Source organism: Dendrobium catenatum, unplaced genomic scaffold, assembly GCF_001605985.2.
Source record: "Dendrobium catenatum unplaced genomic scaffold, ASM160598v2 original_scaffold_62511, whole genome shotgun sequence".
NCBI lineage: Eukaryota > Viridiplantae > Streptophyta > Magnoliopsida > Asparagales > Orchidaceae > Dendrobium > Dendrobium catenatum.
In genome coordinates, this window is record NW_021380961.1 from 431,569 (window position 1) to 454,282 (window position 22,714).

General features: G+C 36.5%; 1 protein-coding gene across 3 annotated transcripts in view; it reads right to left on the reverse strand.

The window, feature by feature from the left end:
* Positions 1 to 63: 63 nt before the first annotated feature.
* The window catches only part of LOC110099535 (DNA replication ATP-dependent helicase/nuclease DNA2), a 49,342-nt gene continuing 26,691 nt past the window's right edge, over positions 64 to 22,714 (reverse strand). For 2 of the 3 annotated variants that reach the window (XM_020826727.2, XM_020826726.2), the window contains exons 20-34: positions 20,989 to 21,063; positions 20,718 to 20,836; positions 20,548 to 20,620; positions 20,340 to 20,444; positions 20,020 to 20,187; positions 7,151 to 7,220; positions 6,915 to 7,060; positions 6,687 to 6,764; positions 6,519 to 6,611; positions 6,287 to 6,424; positions 3,815 to 3,854; positions 3,664 to 3,737; positions 2,520 to 2,654; positions 695 to 814; positions 64 to 425 (exon numbers count right to left, since the gene is read on the reverse strand). In XM_020826727.2, the coding sequence (XP_020682386.1) occupies positions 264 to 425; positions 695 to 814; positions 2,520 to 2,654; positions 3,664 to 3,737; positions 3,815 to 3,854; positions 6,287 to 6,424; positions 6,519 to 6,611; positions 6,687 to 6,764; positions 6,915 to 7,060; positions 7,151 to 7,220; positions 20,020 to 20,187; positions 20,340 to 20,444; positions 20,548 to 20,620; positions 20,718 to 20,836; positions 20,989 to 21,063 (1,596 nt within the window). In that variant the 3' untranslated portion in view covers positions 64 to 263. The remainder of the gene's footprint in view (positions 426 to 694; positions 815 to 2,519; positions 2,655 to 3,663; positions 3,738 to 3,814; positions 3,855 to 6,286; positions 6,425 to 6,518; positions 6,612 to 6,686; positions 6,765 to 6,914; positions 7,061 to 7,150; positions 7,221 to 20,019; positions 20,188 to 20,339; positions 20,445 to 20,547; positions 20,621 to 20,717; positions 20,837 to 20,988; positions 21,064 to 22,714) is intronic. The other variant, XM_020826728.2, reaches the window with a different exon arrangement.

The following is a 22,714-nucleotide window of genomic DNA, read 5'->3' on the forward strand; positions in this document are numbered from 1 at the left end:
TTATTTCTAACTTTCAAATAATTTCCCAAAATTCTTCAAAATATCAAAAGAATTCTAAATAAAAAAAAAATAAGCCCAATTCATCTCAAATTCAGAAAGCTGCAACTTTAATTTTAAAGTTTGCAGTTGAGCTGGAACGCTTAAAATCAACTCAATAACCCAGTGAATTATATACATGAGGCAACTGCATCCGCCTAAGAATATACAGTTTCCCTTTGAATCGCAATAGGAAAGAAAAAAAAAAATTAAGCATATGAGAGAAACTATACAGTCACGTTCGGACATTTCTCGAGCTCTTTAAACTGGCCCAAATCACTATTAGAAATATGCAGCAAACCACCCTGCTCATTCACCTTATCTATCAGAAGCTTCAACAGTGGAACGTTGGAAAGGGTCCCACATGACCCCACCATAATCAGCTTCTTCTGCACGCATTATAAACATTACAGCACCATTAGTCCTCGGATTCGCATACCATAAATATATTTGCATTGACTGGCTAATTTGCATTAACGGCACAAAATTCAAATAAGTGATTCAGATATTAGAAATGTTTGTCTTGCACTAGAGACTATTACCAAATCGGTCTTGGATAGTTTAGAAGTAACAGGTTATTGACCTGGTTCATTTGAAGTGCTTCATGTTGACAAAAAATTACTTCCAGGAAGTTTCAATATATCAATAAAAATCATACCTTTGCACGGGTGAGAGCGACATTGATTCTATGCCAATCTCCAAGTAGCGAGGAAGAACAGGACTTGGAGCTTTCACTAGATCGAACAAAGGAAACTATTAAACAATCCTTGTCCCGTCCCTGAATAAAAACCAAGGTCAAAAAACAAACCTTTTGCAATACATTTCAGTAAAGAAGGTTCACTATTATGGCGTAAATAATAAGCTTAAGGGGATGTTTGATATGTTTTCAAAATACAATATTTGTGAAGTAGAATGCATGCCTTTAAGAAATAAATGAATTATTTGGTTGGATGTGAATCAAAGACATTGAAATATTCTCATCTTTGTTATGATAACACTTACAAATTCATTGAAATATGGAAAGCAGTATGTTAGGCAACAACATCTTCCATTGGACACAGACAGTGCAGGAATATTGCAACAATTGGATCAAATACTTGGAAGACTAAACAAAAGACAATAAGACGATTATTAAGGTTTATCAATGAAGAGGAACAAAACAAAAGGACAAAAACAACTCCACCTAAATAGACAAGACGTTTTCTTTTATTTACAATTCACTCAGCAGGGCTAATAAATGACCCAAGGAGATTGGTTCACTGTTTTGTCTATAAATAGTTTAATTTGGCTGAAAACTTGGATATGGAATAAGAAATTTATGTTTTATCTTCTCTTTCTCTTCTATGCTTTGGAGCTTGCACCTTACTTGAAAGATGTCTCTTCTTGCTCCATCAAGGGGTTTAACAATTTGGTACTCTCGTTGAGTAATCCTTTCCTTCCCCTCCACTCAGCCTTCCAGCCGTCTCTTTGCTGTCCACCGTACAAGAACAGCCGCACAACCTGCTTTCTCTGCCGCAAGAACCAGTCCCCCTTGCCTCAACAAGTTTCCTGTTTCCCTTCAACCCTTTCCTGCTGTCCGCTTCTTTCATATTTGAGAAACGGACAATAATCGGGTACTTCCCAATGCGGTCAAGGCATTTTAAACAAGACTAATGCAACAGTATGTTTGTTGCCTGCTGTTTTCATAGCTTTTAAATTGACTGATCATGGGATGGATATGGAGGTCAACACATGCCACCTATATGGGCTATGGAGCCCCAAACCTTATTGGTCTTATAATCCATGCTATAAGACATTTTTCATAAGGTGCCAGCTACCAAAACTAGAGAAAAAAGAAAATAGAAGGAGCCATAAACAGGAAAGGAGAAGAAAGAAAAATAAATTTTGGAGAGAGCCATACAAGGTTATTTCTCATCTTATTTAGCTCAAATTTCATCATGTTACTCACATAATAACAACAAGAAGATGTTCTTCATTTAATGAGGAATCTCCTCATTTGCACAATTCCCAAAAGCCTAATTTAGACGATTTTTCTTCACTTTTAGCCTTCCCATTTATCCACCATATGGAGATGTTCTCATTATGAGCCGACTCTTATTGATGATTGATAGATTTATGAACCTCTCATCTAGAGAGTACTTTGTTCCAACCACTGTATTAATTTATGTTTGCAACTCTCTAAAACTCTTCTAGAGAGGAAAAATCTTACAAATCTACTAGATATGACGGAAGATTTTAGGCCGGATAAACCCTCATGAATTTTCACACGAATTTGAGGGTTTTTCATGTAGTTTTGTCCTTTTTGGTGTCTTTTTTTAATTGGATTGTGTGAATTATCTTTGTGAAATTTGCTGGGTGCAAAAAATTGCATGTTTTTTTAAATTTTTTCTAATAAAAAGCTATGCAAGCACCACTATCAATAAAAAGAAAAAAGAGACCTACAAAAAATAGGAAGTTATTAATTAACAATAGAAAAAATCAACCTGATACTTATCAATAGTATGGATCTCGACAGAAGCACTGATAGCACGCCGAATGAGGCTAGCCTGAGAATTGTAAGGAGTTATGATACCAACTTCATCCTCTGAAACTTCTCTCTCAAGTAACCCCCAAGTTATCTAACAAAAATAAAAATAGTCTCAATGATGCAAAATGTTACAAAAGTTCGTAATTGGTATTATTTACGAGAAAAACAGCAAATCATGTTAATCACGTATCAGCGAACTTATTAGGATTTAGGATACAGTTGCAAAGTTTTTAAATTTTGTTAATGTTACTAGTTTTAAAAAACGACAAAGCTTGTAAAGATAATTTGGGAAAGTTCCATGAAGTATAGAATGGTTTAGTGAGGCCTATTTTACATTTTCCCACTCCATCGGTATTGGCATTTCTAGAAAAGAAACTAGGGAGTCAAAGATATTTTCCTAGTTTAAATTTAACTTTATAAAAATATAATTTAAATTATATTTTTTTTATGATGTAACTAATTTGTTTCAGTTGAGGAATTAATGTCCAGTCATAGCACATGGTTCAAATTAATTTATAGAATCAGAATACAACAAAATTCCAACTTGTACCAAAACAGTAGCAACTTTATAGTCATCATGACGCATTTTAAAGAATGGAACCATTATATTTAATAAAGCTTTCCATTACAGCCTGAATTTTTTGTCATAAATCCTTTCTAAATGAAGTCCACTATACTGACAGTTTATACATTAATCTAGGTACGTAGAACATATTCTTGGTCAAGCAACGATGCCAAAGAGTGCATCTACAACTCTTAAAAAAATTCAAGAAAGATAATAAATGAATATTGATGCATGCATAAAACAAATAAAATTTATTATAGAATTCAAAAATAAAATTTAGGTATTATTTAATTAAAATTTAATTTATTTTCATTAAAATTCACTCTTGATGTGCCAAAATGACGTAGCTTTAAATATAATATCTTATAAAAATACGAGTATAATGCAAACAATAAGTGTATTATACTATTTGATATTTGAATTCAAGAATTTTCCATTACTTTTAAAGGAAGCAAAAAATATAAGTTTTTTTAACATTTCATATGTATGAGTGTTATGATAGGATAATACAAGAATTCATTAACAAAGCTCGTACCTCTGAAATAATACGAGTTTCGGCTGGATTATGCACATTGTTTTTCTCCCTTACCTCAGGCGCAGGAAGTTTGTCTGAAAGATAAAAATTAGAAGAATAATGACAATATGCTAAAGGTATTTAAAACAGGCAAACAAGAAAAACCACAAACCTGTGTTGATAAAGACAACAGACTTATTTGGATCTAAAACCTGCAGTTGCCAATAACAGATGTTTGCATGTTACATCAATATTCAAGGCGATATGAAAAGAATCCCCAGGTAGTTAAAGATAAAGCTAAAAAAGTATAGGATCAAAAATGCATTAGTATAATGCTTTCATTAAATTGATGATTCCTTATGGTCTGTTTATATGCACAAAATTAGAGAGAAAATAAAAAAGTGGATGAAATCTCTAATAAGGGTGTGGAATTTCTCATAATCAAGTAACAAATTAACAAAATTTCATTTCATTTCTTTAGATCACTACAACTGAGACAAAACCTAAGAATTCCATCGGTTGTCACATTCATTAGGTAGAAATAGGAAACCCTATACAGAACCTAAGCTTGAGTACTTGCTTCTTTTTCACATTTTCATGAGGCCTATAACCACATTTACCTATCATAAATTTGATGCACTAAATTCATCAGAATTACTCCCATAATATGACAACAAAGATTTTGATACATCAACTATATTAGATTCATGACGTCATGGTCTACAAGATGGCATATAAGTATCAATCAGAGACTTTACTGAAACCATGCCACCAACATTGCCCTTAACAACACTTAAACAAAGTGCATAATAATAAATGCTTCCACGATGTTGCTTTTGGAGCAAATAAGTTTGTTAGACCGGTCCGGCCGGTCCACGTGGGACCGGCCCAGCCATAACGAGGCAGAAGTTCCGCCTCCCGTTTCCACACGCACGCCCGCCGATTCAACTGCACGCCCGAATAGGAAGGTTTTTGAATGGATTTTAGGAGGGAAATTGATTGTAGGGATTGTTTAGGGAATTCCTTTTGATTTGTATGCATTAAATAGTTGATTTTCCGAGGGATTGAGCATCTTGAATTTGGCTGAAATTTGAGATCTCTTAGATTTAGGTTTTCTTTGGGCTCTAGCGACGTCTAGAGATTTGGGAGAGTTCGATCCTCCTCTCGAATTGAGGATCAATTGTATCTTTTCTATTCTGTTGCATCTATTAGAAAAATACAAGTCTTTTCTCCACGGTTTTCTCTCCGATTTGCTATTTTTCCACTGTTTTGTGGCTGATTTCTGCTGTGGACAGCACTAAAACTGCAACAGTTTACTGATTTTGGCTAGGAACACTTGTGAATACAAGTGTTTCCTATCAAAGTTCTTCATAAATTCTTGTATGATATGTGTATCATATTAATGTATTTTTGAAAATGAAGGATGGATACTTAAAATGGTCACCGTCAAACACTTGCATGCTCAAAAATAGGGGCGGATCCAGTTTTAATTTTCGGGGGGAGGGGAACTTATAAATAAATGTTGGTGTTGCCTCAAATTTGGCTCGACCATTAACTACAAGAAAATGGGTCACCAAAAAGGAAGTTTGATATTAGCTACCAAAAAGAAAATTTTGCTTCAAATTTTATCACTAAAAGTGTAGAGAATGCTTGAATCTCAAATTACGAAAGGCCTAATCTTACTTGAGCGAACTTTGTGAATCTTAAAAGGTTTCATGTGCAATTCTTGAACGTATCACATCAATAATTTTAGTGATTAAAGATTCTTTGTACTTGAGTACATAACACATTTTAAAAATATCATTAATATTTTATATAATGACAATTATTCTTAAAGAAAATTTAGGTTGAAGTATTAATGATTTGTTTGAAAAAAAAAATCAAAATGATGTAATTAATTAATCATTCAATTTCTACAAAATATATGTTAGAGTTGCCTTGAATTAGGCTTGATCACTATTTGTTCATATCCTTGATCGTTATATGCTTCCTAGATATGTCGGGGGTCCAAGGGGGTAGCGCCCCTGGCGGGGTTCAACTGAGTGAGGGTGATTCGGGCAGCGTCCCCCGAAAAAAATTATTTAAATGCACCACTCTTATAATTATTTTTTTTAAGGGGAGGCAATTTCCCCCCTGTGACATATACATGGTTCCACCCCAGCTCAAAAACTAGTAAATTTCAAAATTGTTGTTTCTTGGTTCCTAGCACATTATGAACATGTGTTGGACACATTATTACAAGATGAAATTCTCATAACAAAAAGTATGCTTTTATTTATATTCTATACCTTATAGATGATTTAAAAGTCTAATATAAATGAAATTGATGTTATGCTTTTAATAATGTATGTAAATACTAAATACATTACATGTTAGTTCCAACTTCCAACAAATGCCCCATGTTTGTGTCATGTCTTCTTTGCCTCCATGGTCCAAATATGTGCATCATAGCTAAGTATCATACCAACGTTAGCATGACAAAGCCATTTTTCAATACATAAATATATGCATTGATGATGATGATATCATATGTTATATAAAAACATAAGCATATAATTTGGAAAGTGTGTCTGTGGTATGGATTAAGAGTTATATAAAAACACAAGAAGCTTAAAGACCCCTAAGAAGCATTGAAAATAATCACCTCTTTTAGCCACCATTTTATAGGTTCTACAGTGGTCAACTTTATTTTTGCATTTGCTACTTCCTGGGAACCACATCGGAGCCTGTTCCCATAAATAAGTGCATTTGATAGTTCCATGATTCCAGCACACATCCGATACTGACAGAAGGAACATGTTGACAGGAGAAGTAAATATGCGAAGCAGAACAACATATTGCAATTATTGCAAACAAGTATAATAAATTAGATAAACCTGGCTCTGCAAGGCTGATATAGCCTGAGGATGAGCTTCTGAAAGCCTGCAGAATAAGCTTACAGCCATTCCATTCTCACGAGCCTCTGTGCTCTACAATTTTGAAGTAATTTTGCACATTTAAGAAATGCAAATTAAAGATAAGGGTAGTGTACAACCGTTAATAACCTGAACGAGTGGTGGTAACTGATAATGATCTCCGACGAGAACAAATGTGGAAGCCAGCATAAGTGGCCCTAAAGAAACCTGAGATTAGGTAAAAGAAAGAGCGAGCTTAATGCAACTATTTCTTTAATCAATGTTAATTATATTATGAAAACTTTTTAAATAGCTACCATTAAAAACATATTGCAAGATGCAGTTACATAAACCATACTAATAAAAGAAGGCCCATACTGGCAGTGCAATTTGTCCGGCTTCATCCATTATACAGACATCAAACGTTTTGTTCACAAGCAAGGGATGTTTTATGCCCAAACATGTTACTCCAACAACACGGATTTGATCCATCCTCTGCTTAACATCATCAACAGAGTGCATATCTGCTGCCACGATGAGAAGTAAACATAAATGTCACATTAGTCCTCTTGCTTTAAGAGAAAAAAAAATAAGAAAACAGAAAGAAATGTGACCTGTAAAGCAATGTTGACGAATGTCTTCATGAACAGCTTCCTGCCTACCAAGCCGAATAAAATCAATGCCCTAAGAAGATGATAATATTAAGGACCGTAGGAAGTCTGCAAATAATCAACTTAGATATAGCTTCAATCAATGCAAGCCAGGACCCAATCACAATCAGGTCAGAATAACCTGGCATGCAAATGAAATTATCAGACTAGTGCATCAGGGGAAGCCCCCAAGCCATTAAAAAACATATTGGACAATAATAAATCCAATATATTAATACAAACTTCAACATTTAAAGAAGCTCTAAATAAAATTTACCGCTCATTTCATGTAATCTTATTGCTTAACAGAAGTAGTTTGTATTGCTCAAAGCAATACAAAGTCCAAATTCATGAACTGCTTTGAAAACACAGAAAACTGCTTTGACAGTAATTAAAGTGAGTTTCCATTCAGCCGAGTAATGGCTAATGGAAAACATCCACCATTCATCTGACAACAACAACAACAGCAACCCTTTATCCCACTATATGAGGTCGGTTACATGAATCCTTTTTCTCAATTTTGTCCTGTTAAGAGTCAAATTATAATCTAAATTTAACAAAGAAAGGTCATTTCTAATATTTTCAAACCAAGTCTTTTTAGGTCTACCTCTACCTTTCTTAACATAAATCAAATCTAATACATCTAGTTTCTCCATTCATCTGACAACCGGTTGAATAAATACATATGGAGGCAGATTGGGCCAACGCTCAAGTAGTCGCCATTGTGGTCTTAAGGTCATGAGTTCGAATCACAGAAAAAATAAACTCTTTGAATTGCAAATGTTGCGCAAGTAACCCTTTCCCGAACCCTAAATTGTATGCAACCAAGTGGAACATTATGCCATTTTTTCCGATAACTATTTTGTTATCTCACTTCTAAGCCTAGGGTGTAAGCTCCTCTTGATTTGTGCCTTACTATGCTTTTCCTCAACAATTAGATTGCCATGTGATATTGATTTGAGGGCACCACTTCTTAATAAGGCAACGTGGGCTTCAATCGGTATGAAAGCTTCAGCATTTATAAATGAACATTCCACATCTATGCCGTCATCTCACAAAGTGTGCTGAGGGGAGAAACACCAACTTATTGAGTGGTTCCCAAAAAAAAAAAATAAAGAAATGAAACAACTATGGCTTACACTCTGCGGACAATCGGATAATTATAAAGGATATTCTGCATGTATGTTAATGTTAGCATATTATTATAGGAAAGTTTCATATCTACTAAAAATTATTTTATTTTCTTTCAGGAAAATGTATTCAAAACCGCTATCATAATTAAGGGCTGTCCAATTGAATAAAAGGTTATGAAAAATAAAATAATTCCCATCAGCATACAATTAGAGCAGGGCTATTGTTCGGCGGTCCTGTCGGACCGGCTCACGCAAACATAGGCGGAAATGTCTGCCCGGGCGTGCGTGAGCTGTTTAGGAAGGATTTTTGAGGGAGTTAAGAGGAAAATTTAAATGTAGGGACTGTTTAGGGATTTCCTTTTGATTTGTATGCATTAAATAATTTGTTTTCCTAGGGTTAGAGCATCTTGAATTTGGCTGAAATTTTATATCTCTTAGTTTCTTTGGGCTCTAGCGGCATCTAAAGATTTGGGAGAGAAAGATCCTCCTCTAGAATAGAGGATCAATTGTATCTTGGTATTTTCCATTTCCCTTTCATTAAATAATACAAACTATATATTGTTTCGTGGTTTTGGTGTGGATTTTTGTGGAGAATTCTCACTGTTCTCTGAAGATTGATAGGAAAAACTTGAGATCGCCTTTGGCTTCTAGCGGCGTCTAGAAAATCGAGAAAGATCTATTGATGTAAAACAAACAAAGGGGGCTTTGCAAGGGAGAGGAACTCCTCTCCAAAAATCTGACAGCAAGCCTAGCTGAGGCCCAAACTTCCTCTCCTATATTCTGAAAACAATTTCAGATTTTCAACAAAGAATCCTGAGAGGAGTTCTCAGATTTCTAACAAAAATCTGAGACAAATTCTCAGCTTTTAGTAGACTAGGTTGTGGAGAAAATTGAGAAAAAAAAAAAAAAAGTCTAGCCTTCACTCCAACAAGAAGTGTTCCAGCGGGAGAGAGAGAGATGCATAGGAGTGAGAGGCTTGGGGGAGGGACTCCAAGTTTTCTGTCCAGGAAACAGAAACAGTTTTATGTCCAGGAAGAAAAAAAAAACTGAGAAGAAATTCCCATCCCAGGTTCTTGCCTAGGGAAGCAATCCGGAACCTGAAGAGGCTTTGAATTTTCTGGCGGCAGCTTAGTAATAAATTAGGAAATAAATCCTAATTATCATTACAAGGGGCCTGTGGATTTCAAAGCCAGCAAGGGGGTTTAATGAGGGGGATTTCCACGGTGACAGGGAGAGGGAGTTGGCGGGATGGAGAGGGAGTGAGGGAATTTTATTTCCAAGCCTGATTTCAGGTCTTAGGAAATAACTTAAGAGGTGAGGCTTGAGGAAAAATTCGGCCAAAGCAGAGATATGGGAGATTTGAAATTATTTCTCAAAAGCTAATGCCGTGAAATGAGTTAGGTAAATAAATTCCAATTCTTTTCTTTAGAGGGGGGCCGGCTGTGTATGGAATAGGGAATTTAATGGATTTTAAATTCCCCAAAATCAGTGAATTGATTTGGGGGATTAGAATAGGAATTAAAACTGAGGTGGGAGTAATGAAGTGGTTTAATGCTTCTAAATTTGAATTTAAAATTCAAATGAATTTAAATTAAGAGGGACTTAATGGAATTTGCTTAATGTTAAGGAATTAAGAAAAGAACCAATTAAACCCCTTTTGAATTTGAAATTCAAATCGGACTGAAAATGAAAACTTTCCAAAAATAGCTTTCATAAATTAGGAAAGATTTCGAATTTCAAAATACATGATTTTGAATTTGAAATCAGCCCAAAATATGAACACCCAAATTAGGCAAGGATTTCAATGGGGAGAAGGAGGTGGAAGGTGGCCGGCGGCTAGAGCTTGGGCCGGCGGTATGAGGGGTTGGGTGGAGTGTCGGTCGTGGGTTGAGGAGGTGGAGCTAGGGGGAATACTTGGGTGTATGAAGAGGGGAGGAAGGAGATGAACAAGAATATACGAGAAAGATAGAGATAAATAATGAACTCACAAAGAGATCGTAAGAACCGCGAACCTCAGACTCTTCCAAAGATTGACGGGTATTACAAGTTACCCTCCTCGGGCTTCTCCTCTCATGAACTCACTAAGAGATCACATGAATTCACTAAGAGATCAACAAGAACATAAAACTTTTCATTATCAATAATCATCCATTACAATAGCTTAAGTCCCTTATTTATAGGCCCCAATATGAGAAAATTCGCAATTACAAAATTGCCCCTTGTGCCATAACACTCAAACAAACTATCCTAGGGGTAAAACAGGAAATACATTAATTTAGAACTAAAATTCAGAAAAATAAATCATAATAGAAGGTTTAAATGATAGCCATCGATTTGCGACGCCTCCTGTGATAGATGCGCCAAATCTTCGTACCGATGTCCGCATCACTCCCCAGGTGGGAGAATACTCGACTCCGTCGAGTTAGCATAACAACTGCCCAGGTACAACTTTGGATGGTTATTTGGAGACATAGTTTTATCCTCCGAGATGGGTACTAAACCCAATTGGCACTTAAGCTCGCCAATTTCCTTAACCATAGTCAAGGGATCACCTTCCAAACTGTAGCACTTCTTTTCGCCTGCAGGAACTTATTCACCCTCATCGATGGCTTCACTGGCGATAGGAGCAATATGGAGTTCTATGGCTATCACTTCCAGAGCTTCCTCAACCTTCACTGTTATAGGAGTGTTCACTGGGTCAGGAGAAACCTTTGCTTCTATAGGAGTTGCAATTGACTCAACCAAGTCTTTCTCTGCGCATTTCTCCTTGTCAACCAATTCATCTTCTTCTTCATGTTTTTCCTTGATCACCTTAGGTTTCTCTTTGATTTTCATAGTGAGTGGGAAATGGAATGCTTCATTGGTCTCCATCCATTTGTCCACTCTCTCTACTCTCTCTCTGTCTCTTAGTGCCTTCTTTCTCTCTTTTGATGAAGGGGTTTTTGCATAGAAACGTGGGTTAGTCCTACCTCGCTCTAGGTGATCGAGTCGTTTGATTGTTTGACGGTGGAGGTCGGCTAAGTCCGCTTGAGTCTCCTTGAGATGTTGACTAATGGCGCCCACTTGACCTACTATCCAGTCTAGAGTCCTCCCAAGTCGATCCGAGTCCATGCTCTGATACCAAACTAATGTAAAACAAACAAAGGGGGCTTTGCAAGGGAGAGGAACTCCTCTCCAAAAATCTGACAGCAAGCTTAGGTGAGGCCCAAACTTCCTCTCCTATATTCTGAAAACAATTTCAGATTTTCAACAAAGAATCCTGAGAAGAGTTCTCAGGTTTCTAACAAAAATCTGATACAAATTCTCAGCTTTTAGTAGACTAAGTTGTGGAGAAAATTGAGAAAAAAAAAAGTCTAGCCTTCACTCCAGCAAGAAGTGTTCCAGCGGGGGAGAGAGAGAGAGAGATGCATGGGAGTGAGAGGCTTGGGGGAGGAACAGAAAAAATACCTCCCATAGGGCTTATTCCTAGGGAGGAGTCGGGTAAAGGGTATATGGGGAGGAGTGAGGGGGTTGGACATGAGTGGAAGGGTGCTAAATTTGAAAGGGATTGAGAAATTTTTTACCAAAGGAGGGCTGAATTGGAAAGAGGAGTTTGAGATGATCCAATGGGTGCTGAATTTGAAAGGATGAGGTGAAAATTTGATGAAAGGTTTGGGTATGAACGTAGAAGGGATGATTGGGACACTTGGGGGGGATGGGAAATTATGGAGGGAACATATGCGATCCGGGGTGAGGAAATTGAATATGTCAATCTTTGAGGGGGGAGGATATGCACAGGTGGATCTACAAGGATGAAAGACATTTAGCCATCAATGGGTTGACGGAGGAGGAGAGCCTGATGGCAGCAGACCTCTGTTTGAAAGGGAAGGCTTTGACTTGGTACCAATGGAGGGACATGCAACGACCCATACGGAGTTAGAGGGAGCTCAAGGATTATTTGATAGAATATTTTCAAACCAACACGGGAGGAGACTTCTACGAGCAGTTCGTCGACTTTACGCTGGATAATTCAGTGATACAGTACCGAGAAAGGTTAGAGTACCTTGCTAGTCGATTGAACTGCCTTTCTGAGACAGTACTAGAGGGGAACGTCATGAAGGGATTGACACCAGGGACCGAGCAACAGTTAGAGTAATGAGGCCTCGTGGGAGAGGCTATGGAGCTAACTCAATTGGTAGAGGATCAGAGGCACCTGGAGAGAGAGAGAGAGAGAGGAGGAAAGTACAAGATGACCACCACCTTATTGAAATCTAAGGAGCCAACACCATATACTCTTCAGAGGACTTCGAAGGAAAAGACTGTAGGAGGAAGACCTGGGGACAACTTCAAGAAGCTCAAAGAGACAGAATTACATAAGAAGAGGGCGAAGGGGCTGTGTTGTACGTGTGACGAGAGATATACGCCGGGGCACAGGACCACAGGTGTAAGGACTGAACTCTTCAAGTTCTTACCATTTTTAAAGAAGGAAAGGAGGAGGGTGTCGTCTTTCCACCTTGCGGACAAGGTGGATCTTTGGGAGGGTAGTATTGTTAGACCGGTCCATCCGGTTTGACGGGACCAACTTACATGAACAGAGTCGGAAATGTCCGCCTCTTATACGCGTTGAACGCACACCCGAGCGTGTGTGAGCTATTTAGGTAGGATTTTTGAGAGAGTTATGATGGAAATTTGAATGTAGGGACTGTTTAGGGATTTCCTTTTGATTTGTATGCATAAAATAGTTTGTTTTCCTAGGGTTAGGGCATCCTGAATTTGGCTAAAATTTGAAATCTCTTAGTTTTTTTTGGATCTAACGGCGTCTATTGATTTGGGAGAGAAAGATCCTCCTCTCGAATGGAGGATCAATTGTATCTTGGTATTTTTTTTTTTTTGTTTCCCGTTCATCAAATAATACAAATTACCTACTGTTTCGTGGTTTTGTGTGAATTTTTGTGGAGAATTCTCGTTGTTTTCTGAAGATTGATAGGAAATACTAGAGATCTACAAGTATATCATATCAGCTATCCTAACCCTAATCACCACTCCCACCCCTCCCTATAATCCGGGACAATTTCTTGTTGGAGATTCACATATCAAATTGCTAAAGAAAAAGATCAAGTCACTGAGTTAACAAATGAAGACCAACTATCACTGGGAGGCTTGGCAGGCCAGATCAGAAGAAAAGAAATATGGATTGTTGGATGGTCATCCAAATGACTACATGATTAAGATGAATTTTGAGCCTAAAATTTATTTTGAATAAATTTACAACTTGAATTCTATATTCAAAATAAGAGCTAATAATTGAATTCATTTATTTGTATTGTGGAATTAGTTTAAAGAAGATTTAAATAATGTTCTGCCATATTTTTTTCCTACAAATAGGCACGATGCCTGCAATAAGGTGCATTAAGAAATTGATGCAATCAAAAATTTGGGAGAGGGACCCAAATTTTTTATCACAAAAATAGACTCTTTCTAGGATCTAGAAAATATCAAGAACTCATAAAACTAGACAACTTAAAACAAACACAAACTTTTTATATCATATAAAAGGACTTACAAACTTTTGACATAACATGACACCTTACAACTCTTACAAACGACTCAAACAAGACACCCTATAGTTGTTTTACTTAGAGAAGAAAGATACATGTGGAGTGGCACTTGCGGAGAGAAGAAAGAGATTAGAAGCCAAGACTAAGGTTGGAAAGAGCTCGCAAGATTTCCATTGAAGTAGAAGAAGAAGTGGAACAAAGCTCTCAAGCTTTTTCCAAGGAAAACCTCTCAGGTTTTGTTCCAAAAAAGTATCATCATAACCTCTCTAAAACATTACAAAACAACTATTATTTTTAGACATAAGAGGGGAATACAAACAGCCCCAAAACATTAATTAAAAGTTAAAAATAGAAGGCCAAAAGGCACCTAAAAACTGCAGTAGAAATCTATCTAGAAATCAGTAAAAGTCACTTGGAATTCCTTCCAAAACAGCCACCAAACAGTCCCCATAAAACTGTTCAAATTCTATCCAAAAATAGCCCCAAAATCTCTTCATATACTCAAATAAATGAGGGAATTGAAAGACCAACAGTCACTTCACAGCAGCCCTAATATTGCACAGGAAACAAGCCTTCATTTCCATGGGAAAAAGCCTCCCAGCTGTTACGGGAAAAAAACCCAGACAGAGAACCAAAAAGCCACCATAAATTCGGTAAAAGGGGGACCACAGGGCATTAACTCTGGAGCAAACCGAGAGGTCAAAGCCAGCAGGGAACCGCAACAGCCCAAGAGATAAAAGGGAGAGGAAAGGGCAAGATAAATTATAGAGAAATGAGAAAAAAAAGGGGGGGAAGGAGAAAAGACAAGTTTAAGAAATAATGAGCTAATTTTTAGTTCAATAAATGAACTAAAAATCAGCTCATAATGAGCTAAACTTCCACTTGACATTAATGAGCTAGATAAGTCAAAAATCAAATATTAGGATTTGATTTGACCCCCCCGCCTACATCAGAAATTCTTCCAATCCTTTTGTATCTCCTCTTTCCTCTAGGATTACAAAAATTTGTATGCTGCAAAATTGAAGTAACAAACCTGATGAACCGGCGGAAGTTTCCTAATCAAGAGGAAACTATTTAGGAAGGCTCGTAATCAAAGGGGAATTGTTTAGGAAAATTTTTAATTATAATTGGGAGGAAAATATTTAAAGCAAGAGATCTAATTTGAATTCAAAATCTAAGAGGGAATTATTTAGAAAAAAGGGAGGAGGAATCAAGAGGAAATTGTTTATGAAAGTTTCAATTAGGAGGGACTTAATTAAGGCAATAGGTCTAATTTAAATTCAAATTTGAGAGGAAATTATTTAGGAAAAGGGGGCTAATTTGAGAGGGAATTAGGGGGGGGGGGGCTATTTAAGGATAATAATAGGGCTATTTCAAAAGATGTTTTGGGAGTTTGCTGAATTTAATTTGTTCTTAGGTAATTTGGGCTCTAGCCGGCACTTAAAGATTTGAGAGAGCCGGATCTTCCTCTCCAATTGAAGATCAAATTGTATCTTGCATTTCTCTTTATAGTTCTTTCAATAAAATTTGTTTTGGGGCATTCTTCTTCCCAATTTTTCGTGTTTCATCAACTGATTTTTGTGAAAAGTGCATCCACTTCCTATCACAACCATCCAAGTCCAGTACACATTATAATGCCAGCAGTCCTTCCTCGGCACTATGACACTACTTACAGCTACAAATTTTCCTTCAGTAGCATCAACCAGCCATTCAACTATTTTCTACCTTAAAAATAAGGAAAACACGGTCTAAAATTATCGTTTTCGGCCATTCTAAGAATGGCAACAAGAAAACTTATTACACATGAAGAAAACATAGTGGGAAAAGCCTAGTTTCTTCAAGCAATTTCTAGTTAAACTAAATCCTAATCCAAGAAAAAATCTTATCAATTCCAAAATTTATTCAGCACTTCCAATCTTTTATCATAATATGGTAGAGCTTAAGTCCACTTTTAGGAGAAAAAAATTTTCCATGGTTAAAATTAAGTAAGAAAAATATTCTTGGTAATTCTATGAAGCATGGGGACTACAAATATGAAGAGAAACTACAAACAACTGAATTTCTTAGCATGAAGGAAAAGATGATCATGATGAGGGAACAAATGGCCATATGGCTACCTTTAAAGTTATTGCTACAAAGTCAGCATCTCCTCCAATAGAACCATGGTTAATTATATAATATGTCAAATTTAAAGACAAGATTTGACTTTAAATTTAAAACAAATTTAGTCCTAATCTCTAAATCAAGGCACCTAAAAAGAATTAATAATCCACAAGTTAACAAACATTTACAACAATGTTAATCCTATCCTTAAGGGGTGTTGACCCCTACCTGATGAATGATTAGGATTTATTTTTATGAAATCTTAGCGATAATTTCTTATGATGATGGTGACTATCAACTGCGTTGATGCTGGATTATTATTTCATCCATGATCATGTTTTCACGTAATTCCAAGGACCTAGATATAAAAGCCTAAAAGAATTAGTTTAACATGGTTAGCCTTAAATTGAGTTAGCAGAAACAGCATGGCTAAAACATAAACTGAGTCAGATTGCTATCCCCATTGTGGTTCATCCTTTGTAGCTATCTAATCCGATGGCCTCTAGTTTCTCCTGCTCCCACTTTCAGAGCATCTTGGTTGTTGGTTCACATATTGCCTTTGCTCTTCAGTCATTCATTAAAGTTGTTGGAGAGTTGGAGACTTCAAGTTCAAAATATAACGTTGTTTTTCCTCAATTTCGCTCACAATACTTCAACCAATCTATCATATATTTTTAGGATCCGTTTTTTTGTAAACCATTGCAAGTGGATACTGCTACTCGACTTTCTAGGCCAATTGTGGCTAGGGTTATAATTGAATTGGATGTTTCTATTTCTCTAGAGAAGCAAATTTGGAACGATTCCTCTTCCCATGATTATAGGCAAAAGGTTGAATTTGAAGGTATTTCTACTTATTGTTCTTCATGAAAAAAAATGGAATGATAACGCTGAAAGTTTCATGCCCCGCCTGCATTTGAGGAAGTCATGTCTTATTGATCCTAACATCCTAACAAATAGAGCATAAAAATTGATGTAGTCAAGAATTTACGTCTAATATATTTTTATTTTTCATGATATTGGGCGCTATGTTTTTCATTTTTGTATTGCCCTATGATGGAAAACAACTAATGATCATGCTAGGTTCGGTGCTCTTGGGTTGGTTCATACCATTGACTTTTCATTTGAGTTTGATCTTCCTTTCTTGCTCCTTGTTGGCTGGTTGGGCATTTAGTTATGGGTTGCTTTTTCCTTAGTGGGCTTGGCCCATTTCCCCCCTTATTGATTTGGTTGTTTGGGATTCTTCCCTTCTTCCTTTTGGTTGTTTGGTTCTTCCCCCTTCCTAATTTAGCTGCTTGGGATTCTTCCCCTCTCCCTTTTAGTTGTTTGGTTCTTCACCATTTCTGATTTGGCTTCTTGGTATTCTTCATCTCTCCCTTTTGGTTGTTTGGTTCTTCCCCTTTGCTGATTTGGCCGCTTAGGATTCTTCCCCTCTCCCTCTTTAGTTGTTTGATTTTCCCCTTTTGTTGATTCCTATGATTGATGCTTCAAGTTCTTCTTTGAGAGCTGATTTTGTTTATTTTTTACTGGCTGAAATGTTGGCTCATTTAATTGAATAATTAAATACTCATTTCCCCTCCTATATAATGTGGCTGAAATTCCCCTGTGGAGGACAATTTTTGAAGAAGAAAAACTCAACATTAGGGTTCTTTGTTGTTTGCGAGCTAGTTTTCCCCTATCCCTTAATACTTCCTCTCGGTCTTCTTTCTACTTCTCTCCACGGTTTCCCTTCCATCTATATTTTTCTTCTCTAACATTATGAGTTATGAGGTGGTGTTGTTACCCTGTTCGATTAGTATTTGTCTGAGGAGTGCAGACTTGTGTCAAATCAAAATTTAAATGGTAGATTACTGGTTAGATCTTTCTTTTGAGCACCTTTTCCTAGTTTTATGAATTGCATGTGAGGTGACCAGTCGTGATTATTATGAGGGTTGTTTTGTTTGTGTTTTTTATCTTTCTTTCCCAAGTGATTTTTTTCTAAACAGCTTCTAATGTTTATTTTCTATGAAGTATCTCTTGATTTGTATTTGTTTGTGTTATTGAAAGTAAGTTTTTTAATTGTGTGCCTAAGTGTTCTCCTAAAAGGTTTAGGAGCTTCAGTTGCATCACAAATGATAAAATTCCACCTATGCCCATTCAAACTAAGCACAAAAAACATGAAACCAACCTTGGATCTTAACATGCAATTAAAGCCTTCAAAGCCAATATTTATTGTCTTAAACACCATGGGAAAGTTGATCTACATCCAAGAAAATCGATTAAAATTCTTCAAATGAGTTGGCCCTTATTCCACTTCATATTGTTGTAAATGTTGATGGCCCTAATTTTAATCAGCTTTATGATTCTTTTGGAAGCCATGATGCATAGACACGAACACGGCGACACTGAGACATGTCAATTATTGAAAATATAGAACACAGACACGGATTGGACACGTTATTATAATTTTTATATTTAAAAACGAGTGTATAAAAATTGAATAAGTATAACATTAAAAATAAATTAGAAATAATAATTCAATTAACTAAAATATGTGCTCAAAATAATTAAGATTAAGATGTTGAGAGTTGGGAGTCGATGTCATGTATAAGGCATCAAGAGATAAGATGACAATGCTATCGAGAGTTGCGCATCGATGTTATCCAGTAGGTATCGGGCATTGATGTTATGCAGTAAGTATTGAGCATCGATGTCAAGAGAACGACTGTCGTCGATATTCAGATGGTGTTGGTCATCAATGTTAAGACAATATTGGACAAAGATGAGTTGTCAAGTTGTGGGTGTAGAAATTGCTAACGTCAAGCATCAATGTCAAGACATTGTCAGAATTTGATTTTGAGATGGTTTTGAAATGTCAATGTGTAGCAACATCAAATGTCGATGTTATGATGACATCAAGCATTGTTGTGTAACCAAAGTCACGACCCACCAAAGAGAAATGAAAATGAGAATATTCGATGAATGGGGTATTTGAGTGCGTGCGATTGATTTGGTGTTGTAGATAGAAAATAAAAAATTTAGTTTCTATAATTCAAATAATAAAATTTAAATACAAGAAATTATATATTTTTTTTAAATCATAAAGTATTTAAGACATAGGTGTCCAATTTATATTTAATTTTTTTTTTAATCGGACGCATCTTCGGCATGTCCAACACATGTTAGAGGCATATCGAACACATGTCGTGTCGAATACCTGTAGGACACTGCATGTCTCTTTGAGAACAAGTGTTAGTACATCATAAAAAAAATACTAATGTCACTTACCAAGATTCATAAGGCTGCAAGCAAGGCACTACAAATGACAATTTTTTCTTTAATCTTCTCATTTTTAGGGATACTTTCTCTTATGCCATTATATTAACATTCATTGTCTTTAATTTTTAGATTTACATCTAGTAATTCCTTATAACTGCTTCATGTTAACTGGTTATAAATTTTTTATTTATTAAAAAACCTTAAGAAGACTAAGAAAAGTGTTGGAGAACCTCTTGGATAATTATAATAAGACAAATTAGTACAAGAAAAGGATAATCCGACAAACGACACTTCGAACGCTAAAAAATCAAAGGCAATAGAAAATGAAAAAATGAGCAAGAAGGGAACTAAACAATGGAGTAGAGAAAAAATGGGGCTGTGATGTAAAAAAGGCTGCCGGGTGGGTAAAGCCTACTGAAAGATGCAATAGGAAATGGAAAAAGAAGAAGAAAGCATGAGCAACAGGTGACGTATAGCAAGATGAAGTACGAATATGGTGACAATATACCATATTGATATCATAGGGAGCACCGTGATTAACTTAGGAAAAAAAAGGTGGAGGAATAGAGGAATCCTGCTGGCTCCTACAAAAATGTGAGGTATGGTGAAATGAATGGATACCACCCAAAGTGTGGGGTCTGAGCAGATCCGCTCAGATCAAGAATCTGGCCCATCAAAACAGGCGAAGGGAATGCAAGGAGAGATGCTTATTCTTAAAAGTGCTCTGAATATGCTATGTATATAACTTTAAAATAGTAAAACCAGCTCAAGATGCTGTTTCAAAATATGTCTAGAGAGCAATAACCTGAGCTTTTAACTTGATAAGCAAATTATCAACAGCCGAGTTGGTGTATGATGTCAATAAAATGGATGCCCCTCTGATCAGCAACGCCTTAACAGCATGAACCATTGTGGAAGTTTTCCCCGTTCCAGGCATTCCCAAAATAAGTGTGTAATCTTTTGCAGAAAGTATCTGGAACCAGAAGTCGAGTGAATGAAAGGGAGGGAATTAAACTAATGCTTGGCTCCGTTGCAGAAATTACAACTTCAAAAAAGTTTAAGAAAGAGACGACAAGTTATAGTATTAGATCGTACATAACAGAAAAGGTAACAAGAAATTTTCACCTTTTTGATAGCTCTACGTTGGTCATCATTTATACAATTTTCCAAATGTACGTAAGATACAGATGGATCCTGGCTAAGCAATCCACCACTGTCAAATCTTGGTGCCTGTAAGAAATCAACAAAAAAAAATAAGGAAACTCAAGTTACTCAACTAATATTGTATAACCTTCAAGTTCAAATAAGAATGGAACAATAAAAATATACTAACTTCAAGGTCAACAACCATTTTTCTAAGCCGGGAAATCTGTAAATTCGGAACGAACAACTCCAGAAGGTTGAATCTTTGACATAGAACAAGTATGCAAGAAGTCAAAAAACTGCACTTGGAGAACCTATGTGCAGATATTTGACAAAAATAGGTGGGAATTGGCACACTACCTCATCATTGCATATGAGGTAGAAATCTCATCCTTGTCAATCCTCCACACAGCAAGATTTAGATTAGTTTCTGAAGACTGATGGCTTCCTGGAATCCTTAGGCGCCGAGAAAGAGAGATCTAACAACATAACAGCAAAGCAAACTAAATTTTATAGTTAAACATAGACATGTAGCCGGCAATATTAAAACAATCAGTATGACATGACAAAAAAAGTACCAAGAATTTGATATAAATGAGAAGCCAAAAAGTATTTTGAACGAGATCCTTACAGAGACACGAAATTGATTAATACTGCATATGATTCCATGGGCAATTGCTGGACGTCCATTCACCAAGCTGATTACCTAAACACAAATATACAAAACAAAGTATAAAAGCAAAGCTGTAGAAAGAGCAAAAGGTACTCAATGAGCAGTACTAATGGTTAAGAAATGGCAAAGAGGCTAATAACCATGCAATTGTGGGCTCCGAAAATTCGGCCTCAGCCTCCACTCGCTTTTCTTATTCGGCGAGGGGAGTTTTAACGGATATGTTCCGGGGTAAATTTTGGAAGGCAGATGGGTTTGTAGATAAGACACTACCCAGAGATTTCGCCCTCATTTTGCGAGGACTTTATGATCTGAGTTCTGGTTTCCTACACGCGCAAGCCCCTATAGTTAATTACCCCTCCCGATCACGAGAGACAGGCGACGGGTTGAGTGGAATGGCAGAGGATTCGCGTCTGTGGGAGTGGCGAGAGCTACTGGAGGCGTCGACATAGGGAGAAGGGAGATTGTGTGTAGTCGGAGGAGAGGTCGTGAGAGTGGGGGGAGCTACGGGAGAAAGCTTGCGGCTTGTGGAGGTTGAGAGTTCGTGTCCAGCGAACGGGAGCCTCGATCGCATTTTATAAAGGCGAATGGGATCATTGTGCGAGGAAGCTCGCAGAATTTCCGCAAGATTTACGGGATACGACCGCAAATGGCGCCGAATCGGCAGGAAATCAGCGGGATTTGAGCGGAATTCCTGGAGAAGTTAGGCATGTTTCGTGGATCCAACGGTTATGAGGTTTGTACGCAGGACTTTTTTTTCGCTCTGATTTCTCCTCTCTTTTGTTCCTCTGGATATTATATGAAGGTCAACAGCAATATATCATGATAACGGTTAACATACCAGACAGAAAAGTCAACGGGGGATATTTTGCCATTAATTGTCATTAGCTAATAATATATTTTCTTAATTGAGAATAAACTCTATAATATTTGTATATATTCAATAACACAATTATACCTCTACCATGCAAACTCCAGTTCCTGTAATTGTTCCTGATAGAATTCCTCATGATCCTAGAAAAGGATCCATCCATCTCTCCTCAATAACTCTTAAGAATATCTTATATCTTCCAAACTTCGCTATAAACTTGTGATCTATCTACTGTCATAGCAAAACGCACTAATACTCCATAATCTTTTCTCTGTCTCAATGCGCTTTCAAGATCTCAATAGAAAAATACAATTGGTGGCATTGTTCAATTAGAGATGCATGGTATCTCTTCAATATTATGTCAACTGCTCTATCCCCCAGAATCTCTCCTCATCAATGGACTTATCAACTCAAACATTCTCCTCACTATCTTTTGGGATTTACTCATCTCACCCCTGCCACCCACAATGTTGAATATGAGCCTGTGTGTATTGAAAAGAACACACTTATTCTTTTTCCTATTTCAAAGTCATCATGTAATTAAACTCCCTATGATTATGGGCATTTAAATGTTTAGGATATAAGTCTTACATTTACACATCTAGAGTTTCATTACTTTGTCTATTTCATTGTCGACCGCACTAGAATTATGTGAGTATATTTACTAAAACATAAATCTAAAATTTTGTCTTCAAAAATTTTATCAAGAAATAAATTTTAGATTCTCTAATTCTCTTAAGTTTTACATTCTGAAAATGCCATGAAATAGATACAGCCTACTTTTCATTCATTCTTTGCTAAAAATGATATCATGCA